A 20,420-nucleotide genomic window follows, 5' to 3' on the forward strand; every position below is an offset into this window, starting at 1 on the left:
TGTGTGGGAAGTTTGGGCTTGCGTTTTGGCCCAAACAATTTACATGTTATCTGGGATTAGACTAACTGGATACCCTGGGCATTAGTCGGAAAGTATTCCAAATTCGGGGTTAGGCAGTGTGGTAGTCCAACACCTAGGTGTTGGTCACGAGTTCACATGGTAGCACTTTGGTGCGTTTCCCCCGGAGATGACTGGATCAGCCGATCGGGTATATCAAAAAACAAAAAACAAAAAAAAATATATATAATAATAATATAAAGACCAAAATTTTACAACGTATTAATTGGCTCTTATAAGACATATGTGCATTGCAAGGTTTTGTAATTAAATCCAGCATACGAAAATTAAGAAAGAAATGCAAAAATAAAAATAAAACTAAACTATTCCAAATGAGGAATCACACATGGATTCCATTCTCTAATATTGTACAGTGGATTATTCACTATGTTATGTATACACCTTTGTTCTCGTGTCTCTCACCTACAAGATTAAGACCTACCAGTCTTACGTACAATGATATAATTTCATTTTGGTATGTGAGTAAGTGATTCTGTCAATAACTTTACCATTCATGACTTCATGGGGTCAGATGAAATATATTAACCCATGAATTACCAGTCAACGAGTTGCAAAAATATGTTACGACTACCAAAAACTATTTAACTCAACTTAATGCATTTTTTCCCCCCAAATATATCAAAGGGATTAATCATTTTTGTAAAAGTGTTTAGCGCAAATTCATCTTCCCACACATGACACACGTATATCTAAAAAGTAAAATGAGGCAGTAGAACAAAATTATATCGAATCCTTCAAGGTACAAATCTCGAAAAGTATTATATATATGTCCGGATAAAATCGAATTTCACTTTTCTAGTAATATACACATTAAGAAAAACAAAAATTAGATGGGAAGGTTAAGAGAATAGGAATCTGAAAGAAGCAGCAGCCTACCACAGTACTATGGAATTTACATTATTAAGAATAATATATTCGAGGATTCTTTACAAGTAAGATAAAAATGCTTCTTTAAAAAAAAATTTGGTCAGAACAAATGAAATTAAAATTTGGAAAGAATATAATTATGGCAAGGATTCTATGGAAGTAAACTAAACCCACCAATGATCATTATTTCCACTTTCTAACACATTTCCCTATAAAAAGCTATTGCCACTCTCATCCTCTTTCACCTTCAAGTCATTTCATCATTACATCAAAAAAAAAAAAAAACTCTTCTCTCTTCTGGCTAATTAACAAAGCATCTAAACCGAACCAAACCGAACCAAACCGGTTTGGTCATTGTTCTCTGTCCAGCTGCTAAGCTTTGTCTCTATCTCCGGTACTCTTCTTCTTCTTATGTCTTCTTCACATAGATTTCATGACGGCTTCGAAACGCTCTTTCTCTCTAGCATTGTTTTCGTGACTCTTTATTTTCTCTCACTCGCATTAGCCAATTTTGAGAAATTTACGTATGATTTTTTTCCTTCTAACTTCTGATGCTAGAGAAGCTCCTCACTGAAGATTTTAATAATTTTGCAATGATCTATCTCTACGCTCTTTTTAGAATTCTCAAGATTTCGAAAATCAATAACCATGCCCGAAAAAATCGAATCCTTTTTTTTTTGTTGGCCAAGTGTAGAGTGAACTTCACGACAACGTTATCATTCATACACATCTTCTTTAAAACACGTTACATGCATCCCTTAAAATCGTGCTGGGAAAATAAACATGAACCAAGAAATCAGATTCCCACAATAAAATCTTTGCTTCTGATTTTTTTTTTTTTTTTTCTCTCGCAGAATCCTTAAACAAGAATGGCGTCGAAGAAGATGACCAAGAGTTACTTCGATGTTCTTGGAATTTGCTGTACATCGGAGGTTCCGTTGATTGAGAACATTCTCAAATCCATGGACGGTGTTAAAGAATACTCTGTTATTGTTCCGTCAAGAACCGTCATCGTCGTCCACGACACTCTCATCCTCTCCCAGTTCCAAATCGGTAAAAGCTTCTCTGTGGCTAATTTAATAAAGCTTTTTGCGTCGCTGCTGCAAAACGCAAACGTCGTTTTCAGACATTTAATTCTACAATTTACATTTACATACATTTATTTGTCTTTATGTAGGTATTTTAATTAGTTACATCTCTACTTCAATTAGTAATTTTTTACTTCAACCATTTTTTTTTTTTGCTTTGATTCAATAATAGGGATTAGGGAAGATTATCGTAAATAAATATTTTGCTATATCAATAAAAGAGTTAGTCTAGTCTTAGGTTGTGAGTCTAAAATTTTAGGCAGTTTTTTACTTAACACTTTAAATAGTATTAAATATCTTCGAAATATTTGTTTTTGTTCTGTTTGGTGTCCATAAAGGCTTGTTAAAAAAAAAATCTAAATGTAATAACAATGTCAGTTTTTATGTAACGCATCATCATTCACATAATTAACGTTTATAAATTTTCCTTCGTTTTTTGTAGTTTCTTTTGTTTTTTTTTTCCATTGACGCATCAAGTTTAGTTATAGTTTTATAAAATAATGCTATAATTATTGTTGCAAGAAATATGAATATGAATATGTTTAATACTAATAAATAATCGTGGTTACAGTGAAAGCACTGAACCAAGCACGGTTAGAAGCAAATGTGAGGGTAACCGGAGAAACAAATTTCAGGAATAAATGGCCAAGTCCCTTTGCGATGGTTTCCGGCCTACTTCTCCTCCTCTCTTTCTTCAAATACCTTTACTCTCCGTTCCGTTGGCTCGCTGTCGCAGCCGTCGTCGCCGGAATTTATCCAATACTGGCCAAAGCTGTAGCATCCCTTGCAAGGTTTAGAATCGACATCAACATTCTTGTTATTATAACTGGTAATGTTTCCGCTCTTTTTTCTTATAATTAATATATATTATGAGGAGTGAATCCCCAATTTATATGATATGAATCACATTTCTCATAATATTAATTAAGGTGAATTTTAAAAAATACTAATAGTTGTGATAAATATAAGTAGTATGTGTCTATATAATATTGTGATTAGTTAGAAATATTATGATCAGCACAAAAGCAATTGTTCTGTAGTTTGGTGTGTGTCTTTCCTCTGCATTTGGCCTTTTTATGCTACTTTGAGACCAAAAGAGAAAAGAAAAAAGAAAATCTATAAAATATCTGGTAACATATAGTAGTATTTGTTAGAAAATGTTTATAACTTCTACTTACTAATTCAACAAAAAATGAAGGTTATAGAGTCTACTTCAAAACTTATATTGATCATGTTGCAGTTATAATGTAGAAAAAATATGAAATAATTTGAACTCGGTCTTTGTGAACTCAAATATCTTATATAGTTAAAATGCTCTTCCGTTGTTGTTTCAATCAGTTGGAGCAACAATTGGTATGAGAGATTACACAGAAGCTGGAGTAGTTGTCTTCTTATTCACAATCGCTGAATGGCTCCAGTCAAGAGCTAGCTATAAGGTTTTCCACCTCTTTCATCTCTTTTGATTCATGTGTCAATTTTTTTGTGAGTGCTCAAGTAGTTGTGTTTACACATTGCAGGCAAGTGCAGTGATGCAGTCTTTGATGAGTTTAGCTCCACAAAAGGCAATGATTGCAGAAACTGGAGAAGAAGTTCAAGTGGATGAGCTCAAGATCAACACAGTTATAGCTGTCAAAGCTGGTGAAACCATACCAATTGATGGAGTTGTTGTGGATGGAAACTGTGAAGTTGATGAGAAAACCTTGACCGGCGAAGCATTCCCCGTGCCTAAACTCAGAGATTCGACGGTTTGGGCTGGAACCATCAATCTAAATGGTATTATATGACTCAAGATTTCCACTTATTTTTCTTATGATCTTTACCTTCAATGTTTGATCTAACTAGCTCCTCTGTTTTTCAAGGTTACATAACTGTGAAAACCACTGCTCTAGCTGAGGATTGCGTGGTTGCGAAGATGGCAAAGCTTGTCGAAGAAGCTCAGAACAGCAAAACTGAAACTCAGAGATTTATAGACAAATGTTCCATGTACTATACTCCAGGTTAGTATCAGCACCTGATTTTGTTTTTCTTCATTACCTGTATTTCTGTTCTTGATTGAGAACTTCAAATTCTATTTGCTTGTTTGCAGCGATCATCCTGATATCAGTTTGTTTTGCGGCTATCCCATTCGCATTGAAGGTTCACAACCTGAAGCATTGGATTCACTTAGCACTAGTTGTGTTAGTTAGTGCTTGTCCTTGTGGGCTTATCCTCTCGACACCAGTAGCCACTTTCTGTGCACTCACTAAGGCAGCCACATCAGGACTTTTGATCAAAGGAGCTGATTATCTTGAAACTTTAGCCAAGATCAAGGTTGTTGCTTTTGATAAAACCGGGACTATCACTAGAGGCGAGTTCATCGTCATGGATTTCCAGTCACTTTCTGAAGATATAAGCCTGCACAGCTTGCTTTACTGGTGAAACATCTCTTCTATCAAAGACACTTGGGATTTTTTTGGATTTGTGTGAGAATTTTGGAATGACTTGTATCAGGGTATCAAGCGCAGAGAGCAAGTCAAGCCATCCAATGGCTGCTGCACTTGTGGACTATGCAAAATCTGTCTCTGTTGAACCTAAGCCTGAAGCGGTCGAGGATTACCAGAACTTCCCAGGAGAAGGAATCTATGGGAAGATTGATGGCAAAGAAGTCTATATTGGTAACAAAAGGATTGCTTCTAGATCTGGGTGTTCATCAGGTATATATCAAAATTAATACATAGAGGTTTTTGGTCTTTCTTTAGTCTCTAATGGTTCTTTGCTTTGGTATGTACACAGTTCCAGATGTTGATGTTGATACAAAAGGAGGAAAGACAATTGGATATGTCTATGTTGGAAAAACACTGTCAGGTGTTTTCAATCTCTCAGATGCTTGTAGATCTGGTGTAGCTCAAGCAATGAAAGAATTGAAAGCTTTGGGAATTAAGACTGCGATGCTGACCGGAGATAATCAAGCCGCTGCAATGCATGCTCAAGAACAGGTGAGTAATCTTTTTTATGAGTTTGATGCTTCTCTTGAAACTTAGTAAATCCCACTAATGAAAACTTGAAATGTTATATGAACCAACAGCTTGGGAATGCTATGGATATTGTTCGTGCGGAGCTTCTTCCAGAAGGTAAATCTGAAATCATCAAAGAGTTTATGAGAGAAGAAGGGTCAACAGCTATGGTAGGGGATGGGTTGAATGATGCACCAGCTTTAGCTACAGCGGATATTGGTATCTCAATGGGTGTTTCCGGCTCTGCAATTGCAACAGAGACTGGTAATATAATTCTGATGTCCAATGACATCAGAAGAATACCGCAGGCAATCAAACTTGCGAGAAGAGCGAAAAGGAAAGTGGTGGAGAACGTGGTCACATCGATCACTATGAAAGGAGCTATTCTTGCGTTGGCATTTGCCGGTCATCCGCTGATTTGGGCAGCTGTTCTTGCAGATGTAGGAACTTGTCTGCTTGTGATCCTCAATAGCATGTTGTTGCTCAGTGATAACCATAAAACTGGAAACAAATGTTATAGGGAGTCTTCTTCTTCTTCTATAGTGGAGAAACTTGAAGGTGATGCTGCTGGGGACATGGAAGCAGGCTTATTACCAAAGATCAGCGATAAGCATTGCAAGTCAGGCTGCTGTGGAACGAAGACTCAAGTGAAAGTGATGCAACCAGCTAAATCCAGTTCGGACCATAGTCACTCTGGTTGTTGTGAGAAGAAACAGAAAGACAATGTAACGGTTGTGAAAAAGAGCAGTTGTGCAGAACCTGTTGATTTAGTACAAGGCCATGACTCAGGGTGTTGTGGTAACAAGAGTCAACAACCAAATCAACACGAGGTGCAACAAAGCTGTCATAACAAGCCATCTGGCCTGGACATTGGAACTGGCTCACAACATGAAGGTTCTTCAACCGTAGTCAATCTGGAAGGAGATGAGCAAGAGGAAGTAAAAGTCTCGGTCAAAGGTTGTTGTTCAAGTCCTGCTGATCTCGCGGTGACTAGCTTGAAAGTGAAGAGCGATGGACATAGCAAGTCAAGCTGCTGTGAAAGTTCTAAGAGGGACAAAGAAGGAGCCAGTTCTCAGGTAAAAACGAAGAAGGCTTGCAAGTCTAACTGTAGCAGCAGAGAGAAGAGCCACCATGGTAGCAGCTGTTGCAGTAGCTATGCTAAAGAGTGTTGCAGTCACCATCACCACCACACAAGGGCTAATGGCATTGGAAGCTTGAAAGAGATTGTGATTGAATAGCTTTAGCTTCTCGCTCACATTTGTACTCATAACCTTTCATCTTGCAAACATCAGTAAGGATGATGTAATTGATCGAGAAACCATGTGATTCATCAAGGAGATGTGAATGATCCTATTGTAAACTTATCTTTCAATCTTCTCCTGTTAGCATCGGCCACAGATTTGTTCGCACAAGGGTACAAACAGTTAAAAGCTAAAACTTATCTCAAGTAAAAAATTGGTGTTACCAAACACGTCTTCCATGAGTACATGATCCTGATGAATCTGTTAAAGAGTACCTGACAGCTATAGAATATATGATTCTTCATTGATACGATTAACAAAATATACGACAAACAATTGAATGAAGGAAAAAAAGAACCAAGTTTCATAAATTATAGATATGGTGGGATTATGTACAAAACGCTAACACAGTGGACTAGTCAGTGTGGTATGGTGATACTCTTAAGAACTTTTGCAGAGACTAAACAATCATCCTAACCCCACTCGCTATACACTACCTTCGAATGCCATTTCCGACGACTGTGTGAACCTATCGACTAATCATTCTTTTGTTGTTTTGCACTGCATGACAGTGTTCGACAATGCAGGAATTGCTTCATAGTTCCTGTAAATGAGTCCAGCTCTTACGTTTATCGGCAGCTTCTGACTTCATTCAAGTGGATTCACCCTTGAATTTTATAGTATAGTCTCTGACTGGTCCATCTCAGATTTTAAATGAAGCACAGAGAACCAGACATGATTCTTCAAGAAGGTCTGCAATCTGGGAGCAGAAGAGCGCCAGTTCTTTGAAAGAAATAGCAGGAATCATCTTTCGCCAGCAAAAATCAGGTGAGCATGTTACCCTTTGACGTACACAGCTTTCAAGCATTCCTCTTTTCGACAGTTCATGACTTCGAGTCACCCTTTCGTGGTGATGACCCTGTGAAACCGTGAAGCTAGGTCGGATGCTCTGAGATCTCAAGTAACACATTATCTCCACCAGTGAATGAAGTTCAGACCAGTTGGAATTTATAAATTAGTCTCTTCTCCCTAAAGGCCGTCCAAAATTTTGCCTCCTTTGGATCCCATGTTGCCAAGCATCTCTATATCTGTCCCCAGGCGGATCAGAATCATCAACTGAGTTCTCCCTTCGAGAATTTCCATTTCTTGGCAACGTTGTCGTGCTCAGCTTCTCGTCGTCTTCTGATGGTGTCCCTGACCGGGGTTCAGGGTGCATCTCGACGGATCTGGTTCTTGGCCCACCAGATCTGAAACCTCTAGCATTAGGTGCTTTTGGGATAAAGCTAGGTACCTTTGGAACCGGGAAATCCTTGGGAATAGACTCCATCTCCATAAAACAGTTCCTTGCTTTGGCGTCAGTGATCAATGCTGCCCAATCCTCACACTTCATTAGAGCAGATGCATTTCCCATCACCTGTTGTTCAAGAAAAATGAGCCTCAGAAACTTTAACAAGAAACCAGACATATTTAACCAAAAAATGTACGTGCATCGAGAGACATAATACCCATAAAGCCCTTTTCGCACGGGTGAGAGCAACATTCATCCGTCGGATATCAGCAACGAAGCCAACCCCGTGATTGGAAGCACGAACACATGACATGATTATGACATCACGTTCTTGACCCTGAAACGCGTCTACAGTATTGATATAAATCTCTTTCAGTTCATCTTGGCCCAAAGCATTTCCAAACTCGATTTTCAGGCATTTCAGCTGCAGTTTGTATGGGGTAATTACCCCAACAGAGACTTTACCCCCACCCAATGACTTCAGAGTTCTCTGAAGATGTAAGTACACCCCAACACAGAAGCGAGCTTCATCAATGTTCTCATAAGATACCGATCCACCTCTATGGGATTCCCGTCCATGGCTAATATCAAAGAAAAGGTAAGGCTTCAGGACGGAATCTTTGTAGTAAATCTCATCAGGAGCAGTGGAAACACTTTCACTGTCCGTGAGGCGTCCTTGGTAGAAATATCTTGAAGGGAAATCGCGTATTTGAGGATGCATCCTATATTGAACAGTTAACAACAAAGTTGGACAACCTGCTAGCTGAAACCTTTCAAAGAGACTTCTACTGTATAAAAGGGTCCCAGCGGCTTTGCTAATAACTGTAGCAGGAAGCTGCTGAGGATCACCGACAAGTACACATCGTGCAGCACCAAGCGCAAGGGGAGGAAGAACTCCAACCTCACTAGCTTGGGCAGCCTCGTCGATGACCACCATATCGAAGCCATGTGTAAGACGAGAAAATAGTTTACGGCCACTGCTTGATACAGTTGTAAAAACAATTTCAGCCTCGTTTGCAAAACTTGCCTCAAGACTTGCGCGAGCTTCTTCAAGATTGAAATTATTACCAGCACGAAACTTTCCCTCAACAATAAGAAGGCGAGACATTTCAACAAGATCTTTATCTCTGGCTTCAACAACAGCAGAAAGACGCTGTAACATTGCATCTCTTGTCTGGTCTCTAACCATAAGAACATCAGGGTCAACGCCAACAGATCCCTGAGAACGGTTAGCAAAAGCTGCAGCAGTTAGTTCCCTTTTCAGTCCAGCAATATCTTGAGATAGCTGAGCTTCTCGTGCTCGAAGGTTGTGCATGTGTCCTAGAATTTCATCACGGGACTTGGCTAGTAGCTGGTCACTTCTTCGCTCCACAGAAACTGCTTGAGCAGCTCTTGTTTGGGTATCCACACCTACTCGAGCCACATCAGGGCGATAAACCCTCATTTCCCCATCAATAAAACCACGATCAAGGACACGTGAGAGAAGTTCGTCGGTCGCAGCATTTGAAGGAGCACAAACGAGCATCCTTGGTTTAGCACACAGTTTTGGCAGTGTACGAAATAGATTCTGGTCCATGTTTTGTAGGACTTCATCAATAGACCCTGACACAATACTATCCGAACTGCTCTCATTAACTTGTTTATAACTTTCAGGAGCTAATTTCTTCAGCAAGGAAGTGTAATACTGCTGATACTGAACCAAATGGATAACATTCAACATCCCCCAAACTGTGTGTGTCTTGCCTGTTCCTGGAGGGCCCTGAACAAGAGTAAATGGCCATGGATCTTGCCTCTTTACCCCACTGCTCGTACCAGCTGCAGTATGCATTGCGGCCCAATGGATTGCTGCTAACTGAGGAGCATTAAAGCTTCTATGTAAATGGCCAGCAAAGCTCGGAGTAAAACAATCGGGCACTGTAGGAGTCTGCTCCCCGTAATTAGGAAACTGTTCTGGGCTAGGCCTGAGAATTGCATTTTGCATCTGAAGGATATATGATTTTCACCAGCGTCAGCATAACTGAAAGCATATATGAAATATTTGTTGGAGGAAAAAAAAACCAACCTGTGGGTTAAGCTGGGAAAACGCATGCAAAGCAACATATTCCCTTTGTGTGGTTGCAATCGAACCAAGCACTGTCAGATGCCAGATTTCCTTAGGTTTAAGCTTCCGTAAAATATGATTATCGTCAATCTTGCTGATAAATAAAATTAAAAAGTAAAGAAATGAGAGACAGGAAATAATGGGTAGAAACTCAGATATGGTACCGATAGCTAAAAAATTAAACATACGAAAAAGCATGTACCTGCCAGAGTCATAAGTATCTCCAACATAGAAATGGAAAATTGCTCCATGAGGGTCACGAGTATCAACCGGTATATATCTCCTAACTGTACCAGCTACACGCCCAGCATCATCATGCTCTCCTTCTAAACATAAAAACAACAAAATTATAGAATATACAGAGAAGCACTAGCAATAATACAAATCAAGCAGACAATATACGAGTTCAACCATACCTGATTCAGGCACAGGATTTGATAGAACAGCAACATCTCCCTCCTTGAAAGCCCATTTACATTCATTTACTGAGAGAAGTATAACATCATACCATCCTAAACCAGATCAAAACAAAGGCTAGCAGTCAGGTAAAAAGAGAACAGTCAGCAGAGAGTCAACATTGTTGCCCAGAGGCCTTTACAAGTGTGAATTAGGTAGCAGGGCTGTTTACCTCTCTCTCTTCTTTCGATGAACTTTATTCTGACCTTCATGTATGAATTTGCCTCAGCCAATTCTTCCCATGTACTGTAAAGTTGTGCTCGGCACTCCTCGAAAAGTAAAGGTTCAAACACTCTAACATACTCATCCATGGATTCAAACCGCTCAGGAACACTCTGGAGATCAGTATCCTCTATACAAAAGAAATTTTTATGCAAAGAGTCAATTACACTATGGGAAATAAGGCAGTAAAGACAGACATATTAGGGAGAACAACGGCCGTATGAAAAAAGTTTTAAGTGAATCAACATCATCCATACAAGTCAAATATTCCAGTGCAAAGTGTACAGAACAGACCAAAGGCATGTCAATCAAAAATCCTACCAATATCCAATATTTACTTTCATTAATAGACCCATTCAGGTTTCAGATAAGCACAAAATCATCCAGATTTCTATATTGAGCCAAAAAAGCCTCTTTAACCAAGATGATTAAACCCACCAAGAGCCAACCTAATAAATGATATTCATCGACAATGAACCATGAAGTGCACGTCTAAGACAATGGAGTATTATATTCCCCTGTGTTTAGTGCCTTAGCAGGCAGAGATAGTACCAGGGATGAAAACTAGATAAAGCAACTTTTCCTACAGAAACTGAGAGACGAAACAGGACAAGTAGATAAAAAGATTAACACAAACTAGAAGAGCTCTGTCATCTACTTTTACAGGTATGATTTAATCGTATCACCTTCCAAATCCTGTGGCCATTACGATTCTCACTGAGCCATGATTCGGGACACATGGAACTGGCACCAGAGCAGTAGATTATAATTGGCATAAAAGTTCCTACCTTAAATGAAGATAACTTAATTGAAAACATAGGAGCACTCAAACACATGTTCCATAAGCAGAAACACTAATAGGACATACCTGGACGATGCCAGAACTTTTCGTTGGTCACCTCTCGTAAAAGGCGCTCCACGGACGTATCTTGGTATTGGGTACTATTTGTGGCTTGCTTCTTGAACGAAGTAAATTTCTTGTTACCAAACTTCGAGTCAGCAGAAGTTTGACTGCACAAGGAAACTTGTCTATTTGCCGAATGACCACTCTTTAGCTGCCGTGAATTTATTGGCTGCTTCCATGAACCCTGCCTTGACACAGATGCCGATGTCCCCTCAGCAGAAGGTCCTGCATCCCCATTCATCCTCCTAGTTTTACCAGCCGAGCCGGATTGTGATTCACCATTAGATTCTAACTTAGGTTCAGATGTTTCTGGATGTATGCCACCATTAGGAAAGTCAATTGGTTTCTGATCCCGGCATACAACAGGCCCTGGAATCCCGCCTCCTTGCTCAGCAGTTGGAGGGCCTGCACGAGATTCTCTAACTGTGCGTGTGACGACAGGTTGTGGGAAATTCTGTCTTCTAGGTGTTGTTGTCTTAATAGGACCAGCTTGCTTAACATCTTCCAGGTTGAGAAACATGGTCTGCCTGTGGCGTTTCTTTCCCAACATGGTCTCTTTGTGATGATCCATCTTTCTTTTGACAGTAGTATTTGCGCACTTGATTGCATGACTTGCTTCAACTCCTTTAGTTTCTCTCGGCCTGGCCGTTAAACCCTGTTCTTGAGGACTATCAATAGATCCACTATCTTTACCACTGCTTTCTGAAATATGATTGACGTTTCTCTTTTGAAGAGCCGAGTTTGAGTTGATATCTAATCCTACTGTACCATTATCTTTCTCTGTAACTGTATAATAATCAGAACTACTATGTACATTATCACTGGCAGGAACCTCCGACTCCGTCCACTCCCCTTCTTCTCTCTCAGGTGCTCCAACATCATTTGGAACTATAGATGATGCAACCTTTGATTCCTCAAATGATTCCTTAAGAGAACCCGTATGTTGAGCAGCTATAGGACGAACAAAAGGCTGAAAACCAGAAACTGTTGACGCGTGAGAGAACACTCGGCTATTTACATTATCTTGGGAGCTCGATGATGTAGCAAGCAAGGCAGAGGTATTGGGGATAGCCATCTGTGGCGGATTGCAGTCAACAATATCATTGCCATCATCATCTTCTGTAGGAAGTTCATTAAGATCAAATAACAATTTTCCTTCTGAAGCCATCTCGTATGTATAGTCATAAACAGTGTATAATCCCACAATTACACAAATCAAAAAGACTTATCCCCTCTGACGACACCAGTTTCTGCAGAGAACATTTAAACCCAACAGAAACCACAATCATATAACAGGTAATGCAAATTTGATTGAAACAAATAGGAATCACATTCAATTACAACAACAAAAAAACGATCTTTATATTGCTGCAACCTAAAAGTTTATAAAAAGAAGTAAAATTTAAAAACCAATCACACGCATGAACAAATCAAAGAGAAATTCAGAGACGAGATCAATGGAGGGTAGGTATTAAAAAAAGCAAAGGATCGAGATCGAGAGAACAAACCACTAACGGTGTCGGTGGGAGGTCGACAAAACCTTCTCTTTAGAATTAATCGGGTCGCCTAAATGTCCTAATAAATCTCAATCACAAACTACTTCTCCGGCGAGAAACGGTAAAAAAACAGTTGGAGACGGCGGCTGAATAAAATTACGAAAGCAACGGCGACGGAGGCGGATCGAAGAAGATCTGGTATATTGGTCGATGTCGTAGAGAGGACGACGAGAAAGAGAGAATCTGGTGGTTGAGAGACGATGAGACTCTTTCTAATCAAATTGGATCACGACCGTTGGATTACGACCAATAGGAATAATCCGACGGTCTAGAACGAGCCTATGACAAGTATATTAAAAAAAACGAAAGTGACGGAGAGTGTCTGAACAAGACCTTGTTTGGTTTTTTGCAATTGCTTACTCTTTTGACGCTAGTCTCTATATCGTATTTATAGGCGAAACTCGAAAGAGAGAGAAGAGAGGCCAAGTTTGGTTCGCTTCTATTATTATTGCGTCAAAAAACTAGGTTTTTGATTTTTTTTTTATTATTACTATATTGTATAGTTTTATTTTAAGGTATTATAACTTGTGAATTATTTAAGACTTGGATACTCTATTATTACTGTCTAGGTCCCCTTGTGTCATATGCTTGTTATTGGGTTAAAGAATATAAGCTTTGTTTCTATGATTATATATCAATAATTAAATATGACTGATTTCGTATGTAACTACATTTGTATTGGCACTAAACTTTTTTTTTCTTTCATTAAAATCATGTGGGCTACTCTTGTCACGAAGAAGAAAGTTGGGGATTGTGGCAATTAAAAATGCATTACTTATTGGTTGTGTCGAATAGATTGGTACTAGTGTACTACATATGTCATGTAACATTATGTTTTTTTTTGGTCGTTATGTAACATTATGTCATATAGATAAATTTTTAATCAAATATCGGGTGTAAATATTATTGTAGTTTTAATCAGAAGTGATGAAAATGGGGTAGTTGAAGCCGTATAATTACAGTAGCAACATATAATACTACACGGTATAAATATAAAGTAGTGTATTTAGCAAGACTATGGGGATTATTGGTGATGATCATTAGAGGTTATATGGTTTTAGCTTTCTTTTTAAAGTTTGATATTAAGTCGTTCACATTTTCTTACGGATTTAAAAATAAAAAAAATATGATAAGAGATAGCGGTATAATGAAAAAGGTATAATAAGAAAATATGGTAAATTAACATACATTAAAATACGATGGTACAATAAATCGTATTTAAAGCTATAAATATTGTGACAAAAATAGGAAAAAAAATTATATTACTGATTCATTTTTATTTTAATAAATATTTTATAATTAAATTTTACAAAAACAAATTAATATACGTTTACGATCTTTTTACTACTTTTATTGTCTAGTGATTGGTTAATATAGATATTGTTTATTAACTATAAAAGTCCATATTACAGCAAAATAATTAGTTTAAGAAAAAGTCAACAATTTTTTTTATAACATTTGAGAGGAAAAGCAAATATGAAAATCTATATATAAAAGGAAACTCTTAACAAAAAAAGTTTGAATTAAAAGAAAAAACAATAATGGCACATATACTTTAACATTTTAAGTTTATATCCTTCCGTTTTTGATGGATTAAGAGTCATATTAAGGCTAATTAGGACTTTTCAGATACGCCTAAATTAGGCGTTTTGCACAAGATATTTTTCAATTGACACCTTTCATGAAAATTATTTGGGCAATTTATAGAATTTATCAAAAGTAAATAGACAGATATGTAATTATGGAAAAGATAGTAAGACCCTTTATTTGACTTGGTACGCGTTAGTCTCTGTCTCTCTCTCGCGACTCGCTCTCTCTCTCTCTCTCTCTCTCTCTCTCTCTCTCTCTCTCTCTCTTTCTCTCGTACTGTGCAAAGTCCTCTGTTGCAGTCTCCAATAATGGCGTTTTTTAAGCTACTTTTGTTTCTTTTTCTCGTAACGCTCCAAATTGCTTCATTCACTGTAAACGGAGAAGCTTCTTCTTCCCCAGAGAACAATGGCTGCAATGGACTTCAAAACCATTTGCTTAACGAACTCAAATCCACTGTCTCTGCTCTTCGTACGGTTCATATCACTCTTACCCTTTTCGATTTTGGTTCAGTTTTACATGTTTTCTCGAGAAACTTTGCAATTTTCTTGCTTTAATGTCTATGTGAAGGTTTAGTCTTTTTGAAAATTTCTCTACGATTAGCTGGATTTTGTTTTCTGGGTATTTCTTCAGTTTTGTTTATGAATAATTGTAACGAATATGAGAAGAGATCTTTTGATATTTGTTGCATTGCTTTGGAAAATTCTGGAGAAATGAGTAACGCTTCATTGAATTTTGACATAAGGTTATGTTTTTTTGTTTGGTTTCTGAGATAATGTAGGTCGAATAAGAAATCGAAATTTTCTTCTTTTAACCTTTTTTGTTAGAAAGAGAGACGTTTCACATTTTTAGCTTCCGTTCTGTTTCTGGAGATTACTTGTAACGTTTGGTTGCTAAACTATTGAGAGGCTTTTTTTTTGTTTTTTCTTTGTGTGTTGTTTAAAGAATCAATCATTACGGAGAAAAACCAAGAATTGCTTAGCAAGGAAGAGAAAATCCGAGGCTTGGAGTTATATATCAGGGAGAAATCGTACTTGTTTGAGAGTGAGATTGATTTTTCTCAAGTGAGATTTTTCATTCATCTTTTGGGTTTGATTCATTTGTTTTGTAGAAGAAAGATTGAATTGGTTATTAACTCTAGTCAGTCACTATTAATGCTCTTTAGATTGAGAATCCAGTAAAGCACGCCAGTGAAGTAGAAGAAAAGGTTTATGAACTTCAGAAACAGGTTTGGTTTTGTAGTTTCAATTCTGTGTTTCCTTTTGCCTCATTACCTTAATTCAGTCTTTTTTATAACACTTGTGCATTGGCAGGTATTTGGACTAAAACGGGAAGTGGAAATTCAACGCACGAGAAGGCTCGAAATGGAAGCTGAAATCGCAGAGATAAAAGTTGCAGAACTTAGCTCAAATCATGACAATGTAAGAGATATGGTGTCTCTAGGATTTGAGTACATATTCAAGAGCTTACTCTACTTTTCCTTTTTCTTTTTTCTTGTTTCTCAGATTGATGGGAAATGGTTCTTGTCTAAACTTGGTCTCAACACCGATAAGACTCAGGTAATTATAAAGTTTTAAGGCGAGTAACATCGCATATTTTAGTGATAACTCAAGGCCCTTTCTTTCCTTCTTTGCAGGCATATCTAATGACCCTATGGCATCAGCATCTTAGCCCAACTCTTCATATCACTCTTCAAATGGTTTGTCTTTGATTCACAATTTACCCTGAAAGTCTTCAATTTCCTCTTTAAAGACAAGTCCTTTCTTCTACAGGTGTCCCAAAAAATTGAGCAAGTCCAGAAATGGTCAGAGCCTCACATTGAAACCCTGAATTCAGTGAGTTTTGTTCTAACTGCACACTTGTTTACTTTCCATTTACTTGATACCGATATCTGAGATTTCTTTACAGCAATGGATTCCAAGCATCAAAGATGCATTTGTGACATTAACCATATATCTCGAACCAAAAGTTCAATATTTAACCGATAAGTCCATCGAGGTGTTAAATACGTCTAAGCAGGCTTTGACACCACATCTCATCCAAGGATTTGATGTTTCATACTACTATCTTGAGGTTAATATATTTCCATCTGCTTCTCTTCTGACATTGCAGAAAACAATGTGATCATTGTCTTGTTTATCTTAGGTAATCAGAATACATACACACCCATACACGACCAGGATTATGACCTTAACGAAGCCACACTTGGAGAGAGTACAAGTTGCCTTAGAGCCATATACTGAAAACGTAAGACATGGCTTTAAGAAGTTGGTTAACTCAACGAAAATCTACCATCAACAGGTATATTCATCATATTGCATACTAGCTTTTATGCATTCAACTTACAATAACACTTTGATAAGCTTCTCTCTATTGAAACCAAGGCTCAAGAAATGCTGAAGAACAATGAGATCACGAAACCGATTGCTACCATGGACTTAGCTTGGGTTGGGGTATGTGTTTCCAACAATTTCCGTTTACTCAATCCATCTCTAGAGTCTACAAATCCGAACTTAGTCACTTGTTCTAATAAATTTCAACAGGCCACAGCTTTAATAGGCTTCCCTCTTATATTCATCATCAAATTGCTTTCTGCAGTCTCCAAGTAAGCTTTGAACATCTTTCAACAATAGTCTAAACTTCACTTATAAGTTTCAATCTGTTGCATCAGAAAGTAATTACAAAATTGCATCTAACAGTCCTAAGAGGAAGAAGAGATACAGCCATAAAAAAGAACCAACCATTGGGTATCGCAGAGCCAAACGCCGGCATCCTCACCAATGAAACAATAGAAATATAACTTGTGGAGCACAAAAAGGTTTTTGTGACTTCACTTATAGATATATATATATATATATATATCAATTGGTTTTGGTTTGTATATAACGTAGGAAATATCTTTTGCAGGTGGTTTGTATATACCTTTCTGGTTTCTCAGACTTATAACAATTAAATTGTTTTGGCTGAAGAAGTTGAGCAGAGGAAGTTCTACAAAACTCTTGACTCTCTGTATTGACAAAATCTTAGCACAATCTTTTCAGTTTTCATAGTTTATGGTTTTATAGTAGAGAAGAGAAGAAAAAGAAAAAAAAAGAGTTGTAAATCTTCTCACATGTTGTTACTGTAGCCAGGCCCAGCCCATTTTGGTTGGTACGAGTCGAAACTAAAAAAGCCTTAATATTTTCAGATTTTTTTTTGGACAAACATATTTCAGATTAAAATATCATTATCTATTTATTATAGAAAAAAAACATTTTAAAAATAAAATAAAAATATTTTGTGAAGACAAAATGGGAGAAAGAAAAGGACAAGAGAGAGTCAATGTCTACAACGACTGTTTGTGTCTGATCCCAATTTCATGTCTTTATATGTCTTCTCCTTTAAAGGTCGCTTTTCATTTACGCTCTTTGTTGTTTTTAGCTTTCATTTCTCTTTTTAGCTTTTTATTTATCATCTATATTTTAGTTTTTTTGTTTTCCTTTTATAGTTTTATACAAAGTGTTTTTTTATATAATATTCCATAATTTATGAATAAATGTCATAGTTCGTGTTTTCTAATCTTTGTTCAAAATAAAAACCCAAAACCGAGCAAACGAATACATGAAGTGAAAAAGAAAACAAGCTAGAAATATGTATTATTAACAACAACCTAAACAATTTTAAACGAAAGATATTTTCTTTATAGTCGCGTTATCGAACTTGAACATTGATTGACTGGCAAGCATTTTCGTTTTCGTCATGTCTCGTTGCTGTCTATAAATAAACCGTTTTCTATTTAAATTTCCGTCCCATTTCCGCAAAATCCCAAAAAAAAAAAAATTTTGGTAGCAATGTTAAGTCAAAATCCCAAATTGTTGTTTGCCAACCCTTATCACTTGGAAGATTGAGTTCAGATGCCCAAGTTTTCCAAAGGTTAGCCTAGTGAGTTAAAACCAAATCTTAATTACATATTTTACCAAAAAAAAAAAAAATCTTAATTACATTATTCACAGATACTTATGGTCATGAGGAACATCAATAAAAATAGAAGGTGTAACCACTAAGGAGTATTACATGCAAATGTGGTAACCAAATCTGAAGGAATAAGAGGACAATTAGAACAGGATCCGGTGGTTTAAGATTCATATACCGAATTTGCCCTTGTGACATTCAAATTATTACTGGATTAACATAAATGGCGACACACGTAATAACTATTGACAAGGAGAGTATGTGGTATTGACCAAACAATACATACATAGACACACTTCAAACTTAACCATGGTTACTCGCACGTGATATGTCCTCCGGTCATATATGTTTTCATTATCATTGTTTATTATTATTTTCTTATCATCATAATTCTGTTATAAACCAGTGAGGAAGACTACTAGGCTTAGGCTACATAGAAAAATCACATTTAAAATTTTAAAAATATTTAACTGAAAATCACGTAAGTTTGGGTGAATTTATAATTTCATTTCATGGAGGCAATAAATCTTGAACAATTTGTTCTTATATTTGTGTATATCTATAATTGGATATTGAATTTTTGTTTATGTATGGCCTAGATCAAACTCTTGGTATTTATTTAATGGGGAAGCTAACTCTTACGACAAAAAAAATACAATGACACATGCGGAAATTTATTGAGCCTTTCTATGATAGTAGAATTGACATGTACATGTATGTCGTATCTCTATCTTATTTGGATATATGGGGTATAGTTATAGTCATATTGGAGAAAATTTCTAAATGTTTTCTTTCTTTTATATAATGAGCATTTACTTTATTCTTTATAAGATTCAAAATTATATAGTCCTAATTAACCTGAGAAACTGATCACTAAATTAAGTAGATTACGGAGAATTATGAAACATTCTTAAACTCTCAGCATGGTTAGTTATACTGATTAGAGAAAGACTGTTTTGATCTGATCAATAGATCCGAATTTGAATATCGTGTATGAAAAATGGATGATATAAGTTGCTGACAAAAGGCATAAAAATGGACGATTTTTGTCTCCTCATATATACTGCATGTACATCGTTTATACGTTTATATAGGGTTGTTTTATGTATTTTTATATAAATATACTGTACAACATAAAAATAAATATTATAGTTTATCGGGAAAAATGTCATTTAAATCATCAGTTTACCTTTTTCGTTGGTTTAAAGCATGAACTCTGGATCTGGTGATTTAAATCTTTAATTAGCTTATTGATCTGTTTAGCCATTTAGCAATATGTCTCAAAGACAATGAGAATTCATAATTAAAACAAAAATCAACATAAAATTAAAGATTTAAATCACTAGATATAGAACTTATGATTTAAACCAACGAAAATGGTAAACTAATGATTTAAATGACATTTTTCCTATAGTTTATCACAACAAAATATATATTTTGTATATAGACAGCTGTAAATAAATATGTATAGACCGTATTTTAGAATACTAGGGCAATTCAACGGGATCTTTTAAATAGTTACGTTACATTAAAAACCGAAGTAAATTTTTATTTTATCATCGTTAAAACACCAGTTAATAATGATCGTTAGCAACAGCAAATTGCTTACATGGTTATCAACAAAATATCGTGTTTCGTAAACAATAAGTTAAAAAACCAATTCAATGAATATTGGGATTATCAAACTGTAAAAATAAGTTTATTCAAAGAACAATTAATGGCTGAGTTAATTAGCTTACCTTGAATTGTTAAATAATTAGATGCTTCTAATCAGATTTGTAGGAGATATGTCGGAAGCACCGACGACACGTGCGGATCCGTCACGTGCGCGATGCAACTCTTAACTCGTATGTCGATATTTTTTTTTGTTTTTTAATTCAATATTTAAAAATAAAAATTACTCCTATATTATATACTATTTTTTCACACTCCGTATTGTCGAATTTTATGCCCGGAATCAAGGGTTTGACTTACCAAAATGTTACCTTTTTTTGGGCTTAAATTTATAACATTTTTAAAATCTGGATTAAACTTTTTTTTTATTTATAAATCAGTAACTAGAGTAATAATAATAAAAGACATGTGAAA

General features: G+C 36.5%; 4 protein-coding genes across 4 annotated transcripts; 3 read left to right on the top strand and 1 right to left on the bottom strand.

The window, feature by feature from the left end:
* Window positions 1–1,221: 1,221 nt before the first annotated feature.
* On the top strand, window positions 1,222–6,398 carry LOC9303439 (cadmium/zinc-transporting ATPase HMA2). The gene is made up of 10 exons (XM_002867321.2): window positions 1,222–1,339; window positions 1,800–1,998; window positions 2,605–2,862; window positions 3,372–3,469; window positions 3,551–3,806; window positions 3,893–4,030; window positions 4,120–4,447; window positions 4,524–4,726; window positions 4,806–5,008; window positions 5,098–6,398. The coding sequence occupies exons 2-10, from the start codon at window positions 1,815–1,817 to the stop codon at window positions 6,262–6,264; spliced, it is 2,835 nt and encodes a 944-aa protein (XP_002867367.1). The 5' UTR covers window positions 1,222–1,339; window positions 1,800–1,814; the 3' UTR covers window positions 6,265–6,398.
* Window positions 6,399–6,550: 152 nt separating this feature from the next.
* On the bottom strand, window positions 6,551–13,103 carry LOC110226696 (probable helicase MAGATAMA 3). The gene is made up of 8 exons (XM_021019167.1): window positions 12,747–13,103; window positions 11,203–12,488; window positions 10,285–10,464; window positions 10,073–10,168; window positions 9,859–9,982; window positions 9,618–9,750; window positions 7,773–9,536; window positions 6,551–7,681 (listed from the first exon to the last, which is right to left on the bottom strand). The coding sequence occupies exons 2-8, from the start codon at window positions 12,404–12,406 to the stop codon at window positions 7,283–7,285; spliced, it is 3,900 nt and encodes a 1,299-aa protein (XP_020874826.1). The 5' UTR covers window positions 12,407–12,488; window positions 12,747–13,103; the 3' UTR covers window positions 6,551–7,282.
* LOC110226147 lies at window positions 12,696–13,613 on the top strand. Its single transcript, XM_021016807.1, is given in 4 exon segments — window positions 12,696–12,702; window positions 12,900–12,962; window positions 12,965–13,035; window positions 13,037–13,613. Coding segments are annotated over 4 exon segments (171 nt in total). The 3' UTR covers window positions 13,067–13,613.
* Window positions 13,614–14,598: 985 nt separating this feature from the next.
* Window positions 14,599–17,571, top strand: LOC9303440. Its single transcript, XM_021019966.1, has 13 exons — window positions 14,599–14,852; window positions 15,327–15,445; window positions 15,547–15,609; window positions 15,695–15,802; window positions 15,887–15,940; window positions 16,018–16,080; window positions 16,154–16,216; window positions 16,290–16,454; window positions 16,527–16,682; window positions 16,766–16,834; window positions 16,925–16,986; window positions 17,081–17,199; window positions 17,289–17,571. Exons 1-12 carry the CDS (start codon window positions 14,693–14,695, stop codon window positions 17,163–17,165), a joined length of 1,167 nt encoding a protein of 388 aa, XP_020875625.1. The 5' UTR covers window positions 14,599–14,692; the 3' UTR covers window positions 17,166–17,199; window positions 17,289–17,571.
* The last annotated feature ends 2,849 nt before the right edge of the window (window positions 17,572–20,420 follow it).

This window comes from Arabidopsis lyrata, assembly GCF_000004255.2.
Source record: "Arabidopsis lyrata subsp. lyrata unplaced genomic scaffold ARALYscaffold_7, whole genome shotgun sequence".
Lineage (NCBI taxonomy): Eukaryota > Viridiplantae > Streptophyta > Magnoliopsida > Brassicales > Brassicaceae > Arabidopsis > Arabidopsis lyrata.